Source organism: Puma concolor, chromosome E4 (genome assembly GCF_028749965.1).
Source record: "Puma concolor isolate L17-30 chromosome E4, mPumCon1.1.hap2, whole genome shotgun sequence".
Lineage (NCBI taxonomy): Eukaryota > Metazoa > Chordata > Mammalia > Carnivora > Felidae > Puma > Puma concolor.
This window is the reverse complement of record NC_141683.1, coordinates 69,860,383-69,881,461: the sequence shown is the minus strand read 5'-3', so window position 1 is coordinate 69,881,461 and position 21,079 is coordinate 69,860,383. Positions and strand designations below refer to the sequence as shown.

At 54.2% G+C, this 21,079-nt stretch overlaps 1 protein-coding gene across 1 annotated transcript; it reads left to right on the top strand.

Moving 5' to 3' along the window:
- Positions 1 to 10,324: 10,324 nt before the first annotated feature.
- CCDC185 (coiled-coil domain containing 185) lies at positions 10,325 to 11,931 on the top strand. The gene has a single exon (XM_086693471.1). The coding sequence runs from the start codon at positions 10,357 to 10,359 to the stop codon at positions 11,929 to 11,931; it is 1,575 nt and encodes a 524-aa protein (XP_086549597.1). The 5' UTR covers positions 10,325 to 10,356.
- The last annotated feature ends 9,148 nt before the right edge of the window (positions 11,932 to 21,079 follow it).

Genomic DNA, 21,079 nt, shown 5'->3' with positions numbered 1-21,079 from the left:
TTCCAGGTAGATGAACTGGGCACCGACTGTGAACGGAGCACTGGCTGGGCGCTGGGGATGTGATGGTGAACAAGGTCGCAGATCCGCCTCTGAGAACTTGCCGTCTAGTTAAGGACGACGTGCTGAGGGAAAGCGCGTATGTTCCGTGGTGTTAGGTGCTGGGCGGAATGATAAACATGTAATGATAAATATTACATAGGTAACATGACGTGCATGGGACAAGTACACATCATTAGGGAGGGAAGAGGGGGGTAGGTCCCCGGACAGCAGGGGTCCTCGTAGCAAAGCATCCAATACCCTCGATGACTCACTATTCCAGGTGGGCGCGTCCCTGCTCCACCTTCAGGGACCCTGATTCCCCGAGTCACTGCCCTGCCGCCCCCTGAGATAACGTCTTCGTGTGTAGAGTTGAGGCCGGTCGCGGGCCTGTCCTGGGTCCCGCCTGAGGGACCAGCCAACTGACCTCCTGTCTTCTCTGTGGGTCTCCAGAATCCTACACGTCCAGGAAAACACACAACCGACCACAGCCTAAGAGCTCAGAACTTGCTAGAACACTGCACGGATGTTGTGTGTGAACGCGGATCTAGAATTCTCAAAGCGTCTGATGCACCTGCCAGCACCCTCAGGGAGGAGACGAGCTGTGGCCTGGGTGGGGACAGTCACCTCGCACACATCCTGCCGCCCATGCGAAGTGTCTGGTGGGTACTGCTCGGAACGGAGGCTTCAGGAATGGAGAAGATGCATCCTCGTCTTCAACGAGTCTATAGTCTGCGGAGACAGCTGACAAATAAGTCTGCGATTAACGTCACCGGGCAGGTATGGGAAAGCACAGAGGAGGGGGTGTCCTGGCAACGGACCCTGGAGGTGACCCCGTATGTCATATGAACGTGTGCGTGAGGGGAAGGAGGGAAGAGGGGTTCAGGGGTCGTCCCAGGCGCAGGGAGCAGCCCTTGTGAAGACCGGGGGGCCGGTGGGGGTCGGGGTGGGGCAGAGACCAAGGAGAGAACTTAGAAAGCAGGCCGAGAAGCAGCACGGAAAGTTCCATAGTGAGAGGGCTCAGTGAGGCGTACAGGGGAGCTGGTGTGTAAGACAGAGATGGGTGTGTGTGAGGAAGCGGGAGTGACTTGGGAGGGGCCACAGAGACGTGGAGACCCCAGCAGCACCATCCATCGCAGCACGGCGACGACCACAGGCGCCGTTTTCACCCGTCAGACCGACTACGGATGCACGTCTGACAACATCAGGTGTTTGGTGACGATGCAGGGAGAGGGGTCCTGGATCCCGCAGGGAGGACTGAGAATCGCTGTGTATTAACCGTGTCTTTGTCTTCTGTGCTGATACATGGACACTGCGCCCTTGCCGGCCCCAAACATTAGGAAGGAGATGATGTCAGTGCCCGCCCCAAAGGACGCAGGACGGACAGATCACACCTGGAAGTGTCCAGACAAGCAGATCCGGGCACGTTCGCCGCAGGCGCTTTTGCGACGGCGGAAAATTGGGAACAGCCTGGCGAACGGCATGACTGTGGTGTGGGCACCGGGAGGGTCGCTGCAGCCCCGAGGGAGGGGTTCATCTCCACGTGGGAGCCCGGGGTTGAGTAAGAGGGGCAACTCGTGGAACCAGGTGTGCGGCGAGATGTGATTTACGGGGAAACAGTACCGTACATTTTCTGTGGAAAAATGTGAGTACCGAAGAAGAGAGAGACGTGATGGACGGCAGACGGGGTCGAGTCCAGGTCAGCGAGAGCAGGTGGAGTCAGAGGGGAGAGGTGGTCCGAGGTACTACCGTTGTATTTCTATGACTTTTATTTTGTTTTCATTATTTAATTTAATGTATTTGGATTTTTTTTTTTTTGGTTATTATGGATTGCTTAGGTGATTAAAAATTTATCTGAGATGCAGAAGAAGGTGGGGCGCCTGGGGGGCTCAGTGTGTTAAGCCTCCGACTCTCGATTTCAGCTCAAGTCATGATCTCGTGGTTCGTGGGATCGAGCCCCATGTCGGGCTCTGCATCGAGCGTGGAGCCTGCTTGGGATCCTCTCCCTTTTTCTCTCAAGCAAATTAAATTGAAATGAAAATGCTAACCCGGTTTGCCGCTTGGCAAAAAGTCAACCTCTTCATCGGGCTGTTGGGGTGGCGGCTCCCATCTCTCCAGAAGTTTCCCATCCCGACCACATCCCCAGCAGCTGGTGGTTGTTCTCTCCTGGTAACTAGAGTAGGGTCGCCTGCCCACCGTGGCAGACGGGCTGACCCCGTACTGGGCCAGCATCACTCCCGTAGCTCTACCCCCGCCCCCAATGCAGGGCAGGCGCTGACGCGGAGGGAGGTATGGGGACGGCGGGGTGGATCGTCTGCTCCCCGGTGTTCATTCTGGAGCTCGGGCAGAAGGCGACTTTGTTGTCCGCAGCACATGGCTTTCCAGAGCCTCTCGTAAGACTCACAGATGGCAGGACCCAACACCAGTGACGCTCAGATGAAGGGCAGGATTCTTTGCTACTTAGAGCCACAAACGGGAGGCTGTCGGGCAGGGCCCTGGGGGCTGTGCCCAGGGCAGAGTAACAGCAAACAGGGCTCTCGGGCTCAGCTAAGGTGCGTCAGGTGGGACATGCTTAGCTAGGTCCCGTGAGCTCCTGGAGGACTGGATAATTTGCATAATTTTGGAGGGCTCTGGGGTGCAGGGGTTATCCCTGGGACAATTAGGGGGCATGCACAGTGACCCAGAGCGTGAAGGAAGGGGTTGGGGTGTGGACCAAATCCACTGCTCAGGAGAACCGGCCAGCCCTGGGCCAGGGTCTCAAGACTGGGTCAAAACAGCACAATCAGAACAAATGTTTTCACATCCTCCCGCAGGGGAGGGAGGATGAGGCTCCGGGGCTGTGCTTAGTGTACAGACCTCCTCTCTTCTGCCTACTTTCCACTGAGGTCGTGCGGCCAGCGAGTCACAGGGTCCCGCATCGATGCAGAGGGGCCGGGAGGAATTCGCGGAAGACAAGGAAAACTTGGGTTTCAGTGGGCGAAGAGCCTGCTAGGCTGAAAGGCTGTGAATTAACCTGAACTCACTCATCTCTTTGCTTCTCTCCCCCCCCCACCGCTTCCTCTTTGCTTCTCCCCCCTCCTTTGCTTCTCCCCCACCGTTGCCCTCTTCCTCTTTGCCTCTTCCCCCCCACCCCCTTCCTCTTTGCTTCCCCCCGCCCCCTTCCTTTTTGCTTCTCTCCCCTTTCTCTTTGCTTCTCCCCCCCTCCTCTCTGCTTCTGCCCCCTCCACCCCCTTCCTCTCTGCTTCTCCCCCCTCCCTGCCCCCTTCCTCTCTGCTTTTCCCCCCCCACCGCCCCCTTCCTCTCTGCTTCTCCCCCCTCCCCGCCCCCCTTCCTCTCTGCTTCTCCCCACCCCCACCGCCCCCTTCCTCATCGCTGTCTCACCTGCTCACACTCCAGCCCCTTCCGAGTGAGGCCCATCACACTCTCTTCCTCACGGCTCTTTCATCGCAGTATGAAAGATAGCGGCCGCTCCAGAGCCCATGAGTGCTCGTAAATATCTGATACGTCGAGTGTCATTTCAGTTACATTTAGATCAAGGGGTGGGGCGGGGTGGGGAACAGCAGCAGAAATGCTCTCTGGGCTTTTAGCCTTTCTCTTAATGCTGAATTGGACACATTTGCGGCAACTCTAAACTTTGACCTGTATCTGGCGAGATTTGGTTCTTGGATTAAATGGAGCGGGTGTTGCTAACGAGGTGGTTTAACAACGTCGCGCCCGGTGGTCAACCCGTCCCCTCTAGCTGACTACCGGCTAAAGGTACACACGCTTTCAGACACGCTTTCAGCAGGGAATTATATTAAAAATGCTGTTGGGGCGCCTGGGGGGCTCAGTCGGTTAAGCGTCTGACTTCGGCTCAGGTCATGATCTCGCGGTCTGTGAGTTCGAGCCCCGCGTCGGGCTCTGTGCTGACAGCTCAGAGCCTGGAGCCTGTTTCGGATTCTGTGCCTCCCTCTCTCTCTGACCCTCCCTCGTTCATGCTCTGTCTCTCTCTGTCTCAAAAATAAATACACATTAAAAAAAATTTTTTTTTAAAAATGCTGTTTTCCGACCTTCCCCTTGTGTCCCATCTCCTACCACCTGGCCTTTCTTCCTTGGTTTCGCGAAGGCCCTTGCCCTTGAAAGCGCTGTCGGCTCGGCACCCGCGTCTCCTTCAGAAAGCAAACACCTAACGTTCCGTGCAATCGCCGCCTCGACGCTCAGCCAGCACGCGCTGAGCTCGCAGCCGAGAGCCAAACCCCACAGTCTCTCCCCGGCAGACACGCACTCAGTCCCACTACGTGCAAGACGCCGCGGTAGGCACTGGATGCGCGGCACGGAACGGGACCGCGATGCCGTCCTCCAGGGCTTAGGGTCGGTCATCCCCCCACCCAGCCCTCCGGCCCAGAAGGGTTTCCTTCACCTGAAAGTCCCCTGGGATTTTAGGATCTTTCTTCTGGCCACTGCCACCGTCCACCAGGTATGTCTAAGTTGACAAAGAGCAGGGACCGGGTCTTGATCTCTACATCCACCGTACGCCAAGGACAGGGTTAATAATGCTCTGTGGCTCAGGGCGCCTGGGTGGCGCAGTCAGTTAAGCGTCCGACTTCAGCCAGGTCACGATCTCGCGGTCTGTGAGTTCGAGCCCCGCATCAGACTCTGGGCTGATGGCTCAGAGCCTGGAGCCTGTTTCCGATTCTGTGTCTCCCTCTCTCTCTGCCCCTCCCCCGTTCATGCTCTGTTTCTCTGTCCCAAAAATAAATAAACGTTGAAAAAAAAAATTAAAAAAAAAAAATAATGCTCTGTGGCTCGGGGTGCCCGGTGAGCTCAGTCGGTCACACGTCCGACTTCAGCTCAGGTCACGATCTCGCGGTTCAGGGGTTCGAGCCCCGCGTCGGGCTCTGGGCTGACAGCACGGAGCCTGCTTCAGATTCTGTGTCTCCCTCTCTCTCTTTTCCTCTCCCCTGCTGGTGCTCGCACTCTGTCTCTCTAAAATAAATAATAAAACATTAAAAAGGTTAAAAAGTGCTCGATGAACGAAGGAGTGTGTCTTTTCACGGAAGCGCAACGTGTGCGGCTAAAGCAGGTGCTGGAGATACTCTGGGGACGGAGGCAAGCGGGTCCGTCCGTTCTCTCTGGGAGCTTCCTGGCAGAGGACTTTGTTGATCAAATACTCACGGGGCCACGCGCGTAGCCCTGCAGTGGACCCGAGCCAGCAAGGAGCGCCCTGACGGGGCCACAAGAGATCACGAGAGGTGCCCACTGGACGCCCAGACCCCGCTGCCCAGCTGCCCTCCCTCTCACAGAGCTTCTGAAGAACACATTTCCTTTGAAGTTAAAAACTCCAGGCTCCGTTTTAACAAGCCAGGGGGACGGGCAGACTTTAAAAAACCCACGCTTTTAAGTTTTGACAAAGCACGTTCTTTCCAGAAAACGTTCAGTGGAATGTCTGTTACGTTGAGGATGAAGAAGTGACCCCAAGGCGGGTAAGTCATGACGTGCAGCCTCCCCCCTCCCCCGGTTTCTACTGCAAAAGCCTCTTCCTGTGTCTAGCATTACGAACTCCTTGTCATAAGGTTTCAAAATAAGTAACGGAATTGTGCCATCGTATGCGTCTGTCACTGTTGGTGGGTCCCCCTGACCCACCGTGGGGGTGAGCTCACCGTCTGCCCTGAAAGTACGCGTGACCCCTCCTGTCCTCACGAGAACTGGCTGATTGCCATCTGCCTCTGACTGCACTCAGGTTCATCAGATCCCAACACGCCGAAAACCGCGACTCTCTAGAACCCTCTCCTCCCCCTCGTCCACACGTGACTTTCTCCGGCCGAGGCCGCGGGGCTGCCACGTGGAGGCTGGGCTGGCGGCCGGGCCGGGGACACCCTCTCTGTGCCCCAGGAGAGGCCGGGCTGCGCCCCTCGCCGCTGCCGGGAAAGGGTCTGCGCCCGCAGCACGCGGAGCGATGATGCCCTTACACACGGCAGCACACGTGTAGAAAGTGTGCATCGTGGGTAAATGATGGTTTCCACGGAAACGTAACTGTCATAGTTCCAGGCTCTTAGCCCACTTTTTTCTTTTTCTGAAGGAGTTTACAGGCTACAATTTTCATCCCTGGTTCTGCATTAGCGTAAGTTTTCCGTTACTGCCCTGGGTGTTCACGCAAGACTTTTCTTTCTCTCCCGCTCTGTGGGTCTGGCGTTTTTCCTGCGTCCGTGTCTCCCACATGCACGTCCAGAGTGGCCCCTGCTGTATCTGCTGACCCTACTACTTTGGGGCGTCTGTTTTCCTGGGTGAGGTGAGGAAAATTGGGGTGGGCAGGAAGGACCCAGTTCCTGTGAGATTGGACTCCACAGCTGGATTTTGAAAATTAATACTTGACCCTGTCATCCGGCCACGGAGAAGAAACTTTCGCCCCAATTGTCGCCTCCTCAGAAAAGCTGATTTCAAAGTAATCCACAGAAATCTGCCACAATTGACATTACATATACATGTAACTTTAAATTTACCAGGAGATCAAAACAAGCCACGTGTGAAATTAATTTTGATATTTCCTTTAGTCCGTTGTGTTCGAAATACCATCCCAAGTAGCCAAGACACAGGTGTTGAGATATTACGCTCTCCCACGCGCGTTTTTGCAATTCACGCGTGTTCTACACTCAGAAGACGAGCCACCCACGACCCAGCTCCGGGACACGCAGCAAGAAGTCTCCAGAACCTTCTGCCAAGGGCACAGGGCACACCCCGTCGCACAGACGGATTTGAACGAGGGGGTCAGTCTGCCATAGTTGCCAAGATTCCGACAAACGAAACAAAGGAGGCCCAGGTCTTTGGCAGAAGGCCCAAATCCTGGGGCCTCCAGGGAAATGCTTTGAGGATTTTTCTGCCAACTGAAAAGGAGGCCGATTGTTTGCAGTTTATCAAGGGAATGATTGCCTGGCCACTCAGCACTTGCCAAAGTGCTTCCTTCCATCCGTGAGGAGGAGCCGGCCTCTGCCCAGGCTCAGGGGGACCCGCCCTCCACCAGTCCGGAGCCCTCGGAGGGAAGGACTCTCTGCCCGGCTCCGTGCAGTCTCTTCCAGGCACTCGGCTGGCTGTTCCATGCTGTGGGGCCACCATGCTATCACAGATCCTGTGACTCATTTCCACGACTGCTGTTCCCAAGGTCACCTCCGTCCACACCCGCCCAGGCTTCTGCAGGCAGAACCCACCTTCAGGTCCCGGTCTCGACCTCTGACCTGCCCCTCCCGTGCCCTGGCCACCCTGGGGTTACTGTCCTGCTGGCTCACCTGGATTCCTGACCAGCCAGCCCCCTATGGCCCATCTCCAAGGGTGAGCTTTAAAATACAGACCCATCAGATCCCCTCTTTCTGTTTCAAGACGTGAATGGACTCACTATTGTCTACACAGTGGATTTCAACCCTTTTTAACAAGCAGAACCCCAATTCTCTTCGGCGAGGTGTTACCAAGAGCCCCAGGATATAAAACAGGTTAAGCATGAGCTGTACTGGGGACAGAGGGGCAGGGACCTCAGAGCTGCCCGAAGCCCTCCAGCCCCACCCCTGCCAGGGCCCTGGGGAATCCTGGGGCCTGGTGGGAGGCCTCTGGAACCCGGGCCCAGCCTGCACCGCTGGGGGACCCACCCATCAGGCCCCCCCACTGCACAACATATACGCACACGACCCCTGTGTGCCGGTGTCTCTGCGGCTCCCCCCGGCCACGTGACTTCTGCCCGGTGGGAACTCCCACCACACCCATCCCAGTCCGCAGGGATCCTGGTTGCCCCCACTCGGGGGTAGTGCCGACGTCACCCTGCACGAAGCCCTCCTTACAGCAACCCAGATGGCCTTCCTCGTCCTGGCCTAGACCGTCCGTGGATATTTGTGTCACGGTAAAGTGGGGACCGTGTCCCGCATTCAGTCCTCGGCGGAGGTGAATGAAATACTCTCAACTCCACAAGGAATTCTGGGGGCCCTCGGGGAGGCAAGAGCCCCGGGTGGGAGTTTGAGTCCCTGGGTTCTTTGCGTGGCTCTGTTCCAAACCCGGTCTTTCAATCCAGCCCCACGCAGCTCCGTTTCCACTGCTCTTGGCCTGATGGTCATGATGACTCTAGTGGCTGATGCTTACGAGGCTGCGAGCACAGGCCGGGCACCACGGTAGGCGCCTTTCATGGGTTAACTCGAGTTTGCTCTACAGAATGAAGCCTGCAGTGGTGGCCAAGCTTGAACTCCCTCTTTCCGGTTACATCTGGGGCCGAAAGAAATCCACAGATTATCTCCTGCAGGGCCGAAGAAACGGAAAACTCAGGGTGGTGGTGGGGGGGGGAACGTGACCACTTGAGGGGACTCCACGGGCTGCAGCGCTGGCTCGTGGCAGGTCTCTTGGCCCTTGGATGGCTGTGTCGTGCCCCACAACACCACTCTGCCGTAACCAGAAGCGGCCTGGCACCGGCCCAAGCCATGTTCAGGCGCGCAGGATGTGTGACAAAGAAGTTAGAGACGTGGGACACTTGGGTATCAGCATCGCTCAGTCCATGCCTAAAAGCTTCCTAACTTAAATTATTCCATTTGAAATCTAACTTAATTTTTTAAGAAGTCACCTCTTAGTGAAAATTAGTCACAATGTGATCTCTCTCTAATGACGGTATCAGTAGCACCAATAAAAATCTTATCCTCAGCTGCAGATGTGCTAAAATGACAGCACGTGAGCCCCCAGCCCGGCAGGACGGCCCCGGGGAGGGCAGATCACTCTGGTCAAGACTGCCACCACATGGCCTCAAGGACATGGCCACCGTGACCCTCTGGTGGACGCGCAGTCCTCATTTTCTTCAAAGCATCTCATCTTGGGCGGCACAGGCTGCTACACCCAAACACCACGGGCCAGGAAGCCTGAGGAATATTCCAGTCACAGGTGTGGAGGCCGGGAAGCCAAGATCAAGGCGCCAGCCAGTTCAGTTCTGGTGAGGACCCACCTCCCGCCTTACAGACGGCCGCCTTCTGCTGCGTCCTCACAGGGCACAGAGGAAACTGCTGTCTCTTCCTCTGCCTACAGGGACACCGATGCCATCATGGGGCCCTGTGACCTCCTCTACCCCTAATTCCCTCCCAAGGCCCACCTCCAAATACCAACACAGTGGGTGTTGGTGGGGGACAGGGGGTCCACAGCACAGGCCTCAACTGAAAATGCATTTCCTGGAGGCAGCATGGCATCATGGGAAAAAAGTGGATCTGAACACCCTGCCATTGACCACGTGACCTGTGGGGAAATGAGTTCACAGGGCCAGGCTGCAGCCTCGTCTTAAGGAAGTGTTACCAGCGTTACTGGCCCTGCCTGTGACATTCAGAGATGTGGGTGCAGCAGCTGGGGTGGGGGGGGGTGGGGCAGGAATCCTCATCTCTCTTCTTTAAGGAGAGACCGTATTTGAGAATATTGCCCAGAGCTGTGTCCTCACTGCACCTGGAGAAAGGAGAGGATGACTCAGATGCAGATCACAGGACAAACATGACGGGGCCTGCTTCAGAATGGTACTGATTCCGTTATTCTGTTCTCTTCTTAAGCTAGGAATCTGCACAAACTTTCCGTAAACCCACAGATGAAGTCTTACAACTTTTAACTGAGGCCTAGCAGGACGTCAAGATAACATTTATCACATGCTAAGCCCTTGACCCTCAGGGGTCCTGCCGCCCTGATGATGTCAGGCCCCTCCTCCACGTTTCCAGAACTTCCGGAGACCACACGGTGGGGTGGGGTGGGGTGGGGTGGGGTGGGGTGGGGGTGGGGGGGAGGGGAGGATTCAGACTCAGTTCTGCAGGACCAGATCCAGTGACTCCCCCCGCAGCCCCAGGTGCCTCCACAAGGAGAAAACGACCTGATGCTGTTTCAGAAGTGTGCGCACAACATTCACGTTTTGACAAACGTAGTAATTGCTGTACTAGGGAAAAAATAGACTAGTCTTTTTCTGTTCTAAAGTGAAAAAAAAAAGTAAACAAAACACACTCGGGTTTGCTAACTTAACCGGCAAAGCGTGGGGAGGGGCGTGAGCGCACACGGGCAACCCCGCCAGCCCTCCGCGTTCCATGCTGGGGTGACACCCTCTCCCGGTTCCGTTAAAATCCCGCCACGTGAAGGTGTACACACGCGAGTTCAGTCCTCGCCTGAGACCCCTGGGGCTCCCCGTGCACCCTCAGCTTCCGGGGCTCCTGATACCTGCGGCCCCAGGCGGTGGGGCTGTCCGAAGGCCCGGCCAGGGAGCATTGTGAAGTAGCCAGGGCGTCACAGGCGCGGAGCCGGGGCAGGCCCCCCCCCCCAGGGGCCCCCCGCAGCGCCGCGGAGCCGGACACGGGCGCAAGTATGGAGGGCTTAGGCCGCTTTTGCCCGAGCTCGCTCCTGGACCCGGGCTCGGGGGCCACCACCCCGGGCTCGGGGAGCGAAGCCGGGACACCCTCGCCACATGCGCGCTGCGCGCCCACCGCGCGGCCTCGAAGGCGCAGGTGCCCGGACTCGCCCCGAGAGAGCTGCAGCCTGACCGACGTGGCCACTGGGCCCTCGGAAGGTGCCAGGAGGCCCCGGCCTCACGGACGGCGCCTGGAGGACGCCTGGGGCGAGCCGGGGGCCAGCGCGCAAGGCCCCGCCTGGCGACGGCAGCCCCCAGGGCCCTGGCACTGCCCTCCAGCCCGGGGAGGCTCGCCCCCACCTTGCCGCGAGGGAGCGTCCAGCCCCCCGGGCGGGACCTTCGGGGCGCAGAGGGCGCAGAGCCGAGACCAGTGGGCAGTGCCGCCGTGCGGAGGAGCGGGTCGCCGGTCCCTGTCCTCGGCTCTGTCCCAGAGGTCTTCGGGGCGGTCCCAGGAGTGCGCGGCGCCGGCGGCTTGCGCGTGCGCCCACCTGCGGGAAGGCAGTGACCCCGGGGAGTCCGCGGCCCGCCAGCCGTCCCAGCCGTCAGCGTCGCGCGAGGAGCGGCCGAGCCCGCGCACCCAGCTCCTCAGGACCGAGCTGGAGGAGGCGCTCACGACCTCCGGGGGCCAGAAGATCGTGGCCCTGGTCCTGACCCGGCTGCGGAAGGCCCAGAGGATGCGGGAGCTGCAGCAGCAGGCGGCCGCCGCCTGGGAGGAGCTGAGGCTCTCGGACCAGAAGGTGCAGCGGACCCTGGAGCGGGAGCGCGAGCGGCTTCTGCACGAGAGCCGCGAGCAGTGGCGGCAGCAGGAGCGGCGCGTCCGACGGCGCCACGGCCCCGCGAGGCCGGACGACGACCCGGAGCGCGCCCCGAAGCTCGCGCCGGCGACCCCCCGGCAGAGCCGTGAGCTGCGCGCGCCTGAGCCCCAGAGGCCCGAGCGGGCGGGTCCCCGGCAGGGCCTGCACCCCACGGACACCCAGGAGCCGGTCCGGGAGACCAACCTCAGCTCCCTGGTCAACTACCAGGCCCGGAAGGTGCTCCTGGACTGCCAGGCCAAGGCCGAAGAGCTGCTGAGGAAGCTGTCCCAGGAGCAGGGCGCCCAGCGGTGCCCGGGGGCGCAGCCGAGCCTGGGGAGGGAACTGGGGCCCGGGGCGCAGCGGCCCCGGGAGCCTCTGCAGCAGGTGCAGCGGCGGCGCGCGGAGGCCGGGGAGCAGGTGCCGGCGCACAAGGGGCTGCTGACCGAGCTGGCGCGGCTGGCCGGGGGCGGCGGGGACGAGCTTGGCGTCCTGCGGGGGGAGAACCAGCACATTCTGAAGCTGAAAGCCGAGAAGGAGGGCAAGTGCCACATCGAGGGCATCAAGGAGGCCATCCGGAGGAAGCAGCAGAAGAGGGAGCACATCTCCCGGGAGCAGGACGCCACGTTGGAGGAATTCGAGAAGCTCTCCAGGGCCCCCCGGGGGGACCAGGCGCGCGCGCTGGCCGGCAGCCTCCGGGACCGGCGGGCGCGGGAGGAGGCGGGGCCGCAGGGCTGCTGAGGGCGGGCGGGCGGGAGGGGGGAGGTGCGGGGGGGGGGGGGACTGTGGTGCGTGGCACTCTGATTAGAGCTGAGCCTTGATTCGAGACAGTATATAAAATACTGCCGTGTCCTCTCGTGAACGAGTTCTGTGATTCACTGGGGGTAGTTGAGAGTGTTGGGTGGAAGGCGGGGGGCTCAGAAAATTGCTTTTGCCTTGGTAAATTCAGGGTTAAATAGAAAATAGTCATTGAGCGCTCCAGTCGTCTTCGAAGCGCGCATCAGGCACATTGTTGAGAAAGTAGAGAAAAATCCACAGCTGGGGGTTCAGTTCTGGGTCGTAAGGCTTTTCCTGTCCCGGAACTTGCAAATTATAACCCCAACGGCAAAGGGATGTTTGGAGGGATGACGAGATAATCCGTGTAAGGTAAAGTGTGAGGTTACAGTGGTCACACGAAATCTCCGAGAAAGGAAAAGAGTCTGTGAATGGCTCAGTGGGGGGATTTCTGTAAACCAGTGGTTCCCGGAACCCTGCCTACTACCTCCCCTCTGGGGTGTTTATAACGCACCTGAACGTTTTAAAGGCTCTGACAAGGCCTGCAGCAAAGAAATCCGGTTCTCTAACCAGGTCTTTCACACGAACCATGGGACCCTTGTTCCCTTAGATCACTCCGTGGAACTCGTGTTCTGTGGCATGTTTGGGGCAAACGGCTCCCTGTAGCTCCCCACCGGATTGTGAACCCTTCTGCTTTTCCTCTGTGTTGACAGGATGTGTCTATAAGTCCCTCAGGACCGCTGCCTGACTGCTTTGCCGCGGCCATGCTATCCAAGCATCTTCTGGTCTGATTCTTCGCACACTCCCCTCTCTGGCCAGTCCCATCCAGCGTTTTGGAACCAAATTCGATTGGAATCTTTCTTTCCCCTCTCTCTGTCCCCTGCCTCTCCTGGGTGACGCCGTCTGTCTATACACACTGTGTCTCGTTGACCTGAGTGACTCTGAATGAATGACTAAGCGTGATTCGGGAACATGACATTGTTAAATGAAGGAGCCACAAGCTGAGACAGCAAACCCGGTTGTCTCGTTAGTATTTTGGAAATGACACAAAAGGTAACCCAGGAAGGGATTTTGTTGGGAGGGTCACACTGTCACCTTACGTAGCAGGAACTCGACCCTGCCCCCGTCTCATGTCCTCACCTGCCTTGGGTTCCCCCGACGAGGGCCACTCAGGTGCTCACCCCTTTGCCCCTCCGATTAATCCGCTGCTCCAGCCAAATGCCACGTGCACCGCCAGCATTCTGGAATGGTGTGTGAGGTGTTCAGACCTCCCACGGACCTAGCGCCTGACGACGTTGAGCAAGTTGCCTTCCCGAGCCTCTCTCTGCCCATCCGAAAAAACAAGGTTATCACTCATACACTTGTGAGGTGTGACTAACGAGTCCTCGTAAGCTGTTTGGCATAGTGCCCAGAGGCCCCCATCACCACCGTCACCACGACCACCGTGCAGTAACCGACTCTTCCTGCCGGGTGGTGAAAGACAAAGTCTCGTGGACAGTGAGGAGTTTTGTCACCATCCAGCAGCCAGGGAGTATCCGTGTGGCCTCCAGGGAGGGGGCACTCCCGCCTCCACCCGGCAGGAACGAGGCCTCAACCTCCCTCCTTCTGGAGCAGTGAGAGAGGAAGGCAGAAAAACAGGAGGTTTCAATAAAATCCAGTCTTAGGAAACTCAAAATGACCAGGCTTCCACTGAAAATCACTCGTCCCACCAAGAACCGAGAATATCTCAGACTGAATGAAAAAGACAACACAGATGATAAATGGGAGAAGGAGCTGAAGATTCCAACGCGGACACAATAAATTTGCTTCCACAAGCGATTACGAACGCACTTGAAATAAGTGGGAAAGAATTGGAAATCTCCGCCAAGAAATAAAACATAAAGAATCACCCAATGACTGGGTGGCTCAGTCGGTCGAGCGTCCGACTTCGTCTCAGGGCATGATCTCGCGGTTCGTGGGTTCGAGCCCCGCGTCGGGCTCCGTGCTGACGGCTCGGAGCCTGGAGCCTGCTTCGGATTCGGTGTCTCCCCCTCTCTCTGCCCCTCCCCCGCTCATGCTCTGTCTCTGTCTGCCTCTCAAAAATAAAGAAACATTAAAAAAAAAATCTTTAAAAAAAAAAAAAGAATCACCAAATGGGAAGTTCACAACTGGAAAACACAATAACAAAAACAAAAAGCTCGGTGATGGGCTCCACAGCAGAATGGAGGGGACAGAGCAGAGCTTCGCTGAAATGTAAGACAGAACAGTAAAAGTTACCCAAACTGAGAAACGGAAAATTTTCTGAGAAAAAAAAAAAAAAAAAAAAAAAAAACTAACAGAGCCTCCCAGACACATGGGACAAAAGACCCAGCATTCACGCTAGGAAGAGGACAAAGCAGACAGAGCTGAACAGGTGCTCAAGGAAAAAATGGCGGAAAAATTTTACAAACTTGGTAAAAGAACTAACCTTACATATTCAAGATGTTGAGTGAATGCCCAAGAAAGGGTAAACCCACAGAAATTCATCAAGACGTGTCATAGTCAAATTTCTAGAACTCAAGAAGAAAATTCCCGGTCAAAAGAATGAGAAAACAAGTCACAGACTAGAAGACAATATTTGCGAAATAGTGGCTATATTTAATATAAGATACAGTGTACTTCAAATAAAATACAACCACCGCAGACAGACAGGAATATCCCCCAGGAAGACACAGCAACCCTAAGTATGTGTGATCAAACAATGGAGCTACAAAATATACCAAGCAGAAACCAGTGGAACCAGACAAATCAGTAGAATCAACTAGAATGTAGTTCTAGAATACCCTTCTCTCAACAGGTGATGGAAATACCGAACACAAAATCAGCAAAGGCACAAGGATTCAACACTACCATCATCCCACAGGATCGATTGAGCATTTATGGAACAAGGCTGTTGAGCCACCAGCAGCAGAATCGGGTTCTTTCCCAGCACCTGTCGAACAGACACCAGGACAGGACCCACCCTGGGCCGTAAAATCAAGCCAAGAAATTTAAATAATGAAAACCATACAACATGTGTTCTCTGACCACCACGGAATCACGCTAGAAAATCAGCAAGAGTGACAACAGGAAATTCTCCAACACTTGGAAACCAACCGGGACACTTCTGAATAAGCCACGAGTCAAAGTCTCGAAGGAAGCTTTGAAACATATGCTGAACTTTCGCGTCAAACTCGTGGCCACGGCTAACGCGTGCCGAGACGGCAGAGTGCCCAGCGCCAAGTTCGTACTTTAGAAAAGAGAAAATCTCAACTCTGTAATCTAAGCTAGCGCCTCAAGAACCTAGAAGAAAGCAACATACACCCAGAGCAGGAACAAAATAACGAAGGCAAGAGCAGACATCAGTTGAACTGAAAACACAAAAAAGTAGAGAGAAACAATGAAACAAAGACTGCGTTCTCTGCCAAGTTTGAGAAAATGGACAAAGGGAAGACTCAAGAGTGCGGCATCACGAACGAAACCGCGGTATCACCACAGACCCTAGCGACGTGGGGACAGGAACAGAGAATGTTGTCAACCTCTTTATACCCAGGATTTCGGGCACTTCACCAAATGGACCAAGTCCTCCAAATTCGCAGATTCACCCACCTGCTTCTGATTCTGTGTCTCCTCCTCTCTCTCTGCCCCTCCTGCGCTCACACTCTCTCTCCTCAAAAATAAATAAACGTTGAAAACAAAAATTAAAAAAAAACCCATAAAACGTATACGGAAAGATCAGGGAAGCATAATCGCTAAAACAACTTCAGAACAGGGAAATCAGGTGAGGGGAATCTGTCCCCCCAGCTTTACGACTTACGACGTAGCAGCAGTAATCAAGATTGCCTCAAGACTGCCTCAGTGGAACAGAATAGAGACACCGAAAACAGGCCCACATAAATATGTCTAATTAGATTAATTTTTTAAAGTTTATTTATTTTGAGTGTGAGGGAGAGAGCGAACAGAGGAGGGGCAGAGAGAGAGGGAGACAGAATCCCAAGCAGGCTCCGTGCTGTCAGCTCAGAGCCCAACACAGGGCTCGAACTCATGAACCGTGAGATCACGACCTGAGCTGAGATCAAACGTCGGTCACTCAACTGACTGAGCCCCCCAGGTGCCCCAGATTTTTGACACAGACGCAACAGCGATTCAGTGGAGGAAGACGGCAATTGAACGTAATGGTTCTGGAGTGAGTGGGTATCCACAAGCAGAGAGAGAGGGACAGAGACAGGCCGGATGTCCTTCCGTGGCTGAAGGGTTAAATAAACCATGGGACGTCTACACCGAGGAACAACTATTGAAACACACGACAGCTTGGATGACTCTCCAGAGAATTCTGCCAAGTGAGAAAAGCCAATCCCAAAAGGTTACACAGTGCGTGACTGCATCTACCCAACGTCACGGAAAGGACAGACCGCAGATGTGGTGTGCGGAGCAGGACTGCCCAGGGTCCAGGGGGAGCAGAGTGGGCGTGGCCATGAAAGGCAGCAGGAGGGCCCCTCCCTGTGTCTGGACTGTGTCAGTGTCAGTGTCCTGGGGTGGGGAGGGGAGGGGGGTGTACTATACCATAGTTTACAAGATGTGATCAGGAAACACCAGCAAAGGGACACAGGGTCTCTCTGTATTTTGTTCTTAAAACTGAACGTGACTTTGCAATTATCTCAAAAGGCTTCTCAAAACAAAATAAAATGGACATTGTTCATTGCTGGAAAAAAGCAGCATTTTTGTTGGTGACAATTGAGAACTTCAAAAATCAGCCCCAGAACAACAGTAGACATCTATTAACACGAAGTAAGTTCAACCGTGGCTAAAAGTGCCAACAGTGAAAAGTTGTTACCAATCAAAGTTACAGGCTAGAACCAGGTTGTCTTTACAATGCCCGGATCTGTAGAATTCGGCTGGTGGAGACCGAACCTGGTAGAAATAATTCCCACGAGGGAAAGCCCACGAGAGCAGAGGCGGTCATCGGTCACGTTTGACGTCGTCACAAACACCGACAAATAAATGGTTAATCTCAATGCAAAGAACGTTTGTAAGTTGAAAACAAAACAGGAAAATGTGGAAGCATTGACTTGACCATACCATTTAGGAAAGGATCACAAAGTGAGTTGGCTTAAAGGAATTTGGGCTGGAAAATGCTGTCGAGGAGAACCTACTGGCGTTGGCATTCTGAATCACACGCTGTGCTTAACTACAGACGGTTTCCACGTGCTCCCCGTCAGCCATGAGATGACAGGGTCAATTCACTGACCACCTGTCTATCTTTGCGTTCAGTACAGCGTGTCCAAGAAATGACCCCGGACAGTCGACATTTCTTATCAGATAGACTTTGTGTGAGGTGCTTGCCCAAGTGTTGGCTGACGTAGGTGTTACGGGCGTGTTGAAGGTGCAAGGCTCTGATGTTCAGTAGGTGAAGTGTAATTGCATGCATTTCTGACTCAGGATATTTTCAACTGGTGGTGAGGTTATTGGGATGTAACCCCATCGTGAGTCAAGGGAGATCTGTACCTCTCAGATCAAAATTGTGGGATTAAAACATCTTACCCTCCAGCAGCCAAACCTTATGAAGTATTTACTTGGAGCCGGGCCCCTGGGGCACACTATTATCTTCTTTATTATTATCATTATGCTATAATTATTATCAATTATCTTAATTTTATAACCTCTATGCCATTTCACCGATGAGGACCAGGCTCGGTGAGGGCAAGCGGGGTCTCTGAGATGTTCCCGCCGTGAATGCCAGTACTGGATCTGAACCCACTTCTCTCTGGCTCGCGGGCTGTTTCCAGCATCACGTGGCTCTCCGTGGTAGTGGCGAGGGCACTGGCTCTGAAGGCAGACTGCACACACGCAAGTCTACGCTGCATCACTCAACCGATGAGTGACGCCCAAAACCCATCCACGCATTGGTTTCTCTATCTGTGCGAAGGAGCTAGACTATATAATCACAGGGTTGTGACAATTCAATAGCTTCATGCGCGCAAGGAGTTTAGAACAATGGCAAACACATGGTACGAAAGCCGTGTTTGCTTTTATTATGTAATATTTTCTTGAGTCGGATGCTGGACAAATTCTCATTTAAAAAAAAAAATGAATTTTGGGGGCGCCTGGGTGGCGCAGTCGGTTAAGCGTCCGACTTCAGCCAGGTCATGATCTCGTGGTCCGTGAGTTCGAGCCCTGCGTCAGGCTCTGGGCTGATGGCTCAGAGCCTGGAGCCTGTTTCCGATTCTGTGTCTCCCTCTCTCTCTGCCCCTCCCCCGTTCATGCTCTGTCTCTCTCTGTCCCAAAAATAAATAAACGTTGAAAAAAAAAATTAAAAAAAAAATGAATTTTGGAGGAATGGATGGCAAAGCAAACCACCTCCTGTCAAGTCTTGGCGTGCCCGTGTCTTTTATTGTAGAATTTAAAGACTGGCAGTGATATTAGTCGCATTTGAACTGAAAGACATCAGGAGTTTTAAAGCAATTGCCTTTGGCTCTGGGGGATCTGAGTGTTTCTCCGCTGACTGTGTAATTGAATTAATTCCACATTGGACCAGCTTTTATTAATGTTCTCCCTCCATCCTGATCCTGTAGTGATTCTGCAGGGAGGCGGGGGGTAGTCTGGAAATGCTGACTTAAAGGAATATTCTCAGCATGCACCCTTCTGGGGCTCGGAAGGTCGCCGAAATGATCTGGGGCCATATTCCTCTCCTTTCTGTATGCCCTGGCCAGTCAAGAGTCAATAATGGCCTTTTAAGAAATGCTTTTTTGAGACACCAAACAATTGCCAATTGATTCTGCCTTCTTCAGAAATCAGAAAGCCCTGGGTATTTTCCAATTCCACATCTCGTTACAACCAGACCCATTGAAACCAGAATAGTTCTATTTCCAGTTAATTTTTCTGTGCTTCAAAGGGAGCCATTGTTTCACTTTGATGTTGCAGATGTTCCAACTCAAAGGAACTAGGAGGTCAGATTCACTGTCAAGCCCACAGGTTGAGGTTAAGCTGAGGTGAGCTGATTCCCAACAGGGAGCAGGGACCCTCCAGGAGAATCTGCATCTAACTTGCTTATGGGCCCGGTTATCACTTGTGCTGCGTGGACGGTGGTGATGGCTCAAAGCCATGGCCCTTTCACCGCCTTGAAGGTGGCAAAGGGACAGACGGTCCAGGTCCCTGTCTCAGTCTGTGCTTTGCCAGCGACTCCCCACTCCTTTATAACCATTTTGTAAACATCTTCTTGAGGCTCAGCTAAGAGCCCTGCGTTGACCACAGATCCACATGGCATGGGATGTAGCCATCAGAAACCTCAGGCTTATGTGTTTCCTCTCTGCAGTCCAAGAAGTGAGAGGTCTCTGCCTCCAACATGAAAAGTTCCAGGGAAGACTTGGACTGAGCCGACCTGAGTCCCAGCCCTTCCCATGGACCTGCCTCTGTCCACACGGCATCCCATGGACCTGTCTCTATGTCCACACAGCATTCCAGCATGAAGCATTCTGCTTGGTCCATCCTGCGAGTTGAGTCCCCCGAAGCCGTTACAAGATGGGGAGGAGTGGGACCCTTGCCTGTTCTCTAGACGCTAAGGAGAAGAAAGGACGCTGAGCTCTTGGCACTCAGGAAGCCAGCCTCACCCCCACGAGGCAGCCGGACGGCAATGACAAGATGAGATCGGGACAGTAGGAGCCACAAGCAATAACTAGCATTTGTTAGGCTCACTTTATTTTTTTTTAATTTTTTAAATGTTTATTTGTTTTTGAGAGAGAGAGAGCACAAGCAGAGGAGGGGCAGAGACAAGGAGACACAGAATCCGAAGCAGGCTCCAGGCTCCGAGCCGTCAGCACAGAGCCTGACGGGGCTCGAACCCACGACCCGTGAGATCATAACCTGAGCCGAAGTCAGATGCTCAGCCGACTGAGTCCCCCTGGCGCCCCAGTTAGGGTCACTTTAGTTCAATGAAATACTCCCATATTTCCCTGAATTCGCATACCCCTCCCGTTTATTGATGCAAACACAGGCCCAACTTCTACTCCCCACACTGTGGGAGACTAGCAACGTTGAGGGCCCTCCTGCTTCAGAACAGCGATATCCTTCACATCATACGATTCTTCGCTGGGCTTGCAGAAGTGAGGGAAACCTGCCTGGAGACCCAGACACATTCATACACCAGACACAGTCAGAGACCTGAGCCACTGCTCTGAAATTATTCCAAATATCAGCGTGTCAGAAACAGAAGCTGATTCTGACCTTCTGGTTTAGACCAGGGACAGGAAGGGAGTGACACTGGCCCAGGTCAGCCGCGTCCCTAGCTCCCGGAGAAGCAAACACGACCCCCTCTGGAGTGTGCTCGCTTCAAGCTCTGGGGATTTCTACAGATCAGGATGAGCCCAGCACAAGCTCACAAATCACAGTGAGTGAAAATCAGCAGGAATAAGGCATATTAACCCATACAGATTGGAAATATTGGAATTCTCAGAATCAGAATAGAGAACAGCCACACGGGAAAGATTTAAGGAAAACAACAGAACTGTGAAGTGAACAAGCGGAAAGGAATAGGAAATATGACTAGGAATATTCGAAAAAGAAAACGACATAGAAGTTTTAGAAATGCAAAATAAAGTTTTTGCTATTAAAAAAACTCAGAGGGTGGGGTAAATAGCACATCAGACACAAATGAAGAGAGGATTAGTGAAATTGAAGATCGATCTGTAGAGATTTCCCAGAAAGCAGTACCAAGAAAAAGACATAAAGTGCAAAAGAGAGGTTAGGAGACAAGAAAGAGAGAGTGAGAAGTTCTAATATCAAACCACAGTCTGGGAAGGAGGAAGAGCGATGATGGGACAGAGGCCAAATTTAGCTTTTTTTTTTTTAAATTTATTTCTTTGAGAGAGAAAGAGAGAGAGAGAGCATGAGGGAGGGGCAGAGAGAAAGGGAGAGAGAGAGAATCCCAAGCAGGTTCCACACTGTCAGCGCAGAACCCAACGTGGAGCTCAGACTCACAAACAGTGAGATCATGACCTGAGCCAAAGTCAAGAGTAGGACACTTAACCAACTGAACCCCGCAGGCGCCCTGAGGCCAATTTTTAAAGGTATTTTTTTCTAAGACTTATGAAAAACATGAGTGCAATGACACAGTAATCATGGC

Coding starts and splice junctions, on each gene's coding strand:
- CCDC185 (XM_086693471.1), top strand. CDS start 10,357: ATGGAGGGCTTAGGCCGCTTTTGCCCGAGCTCGCTCCTGGACCCGGGC.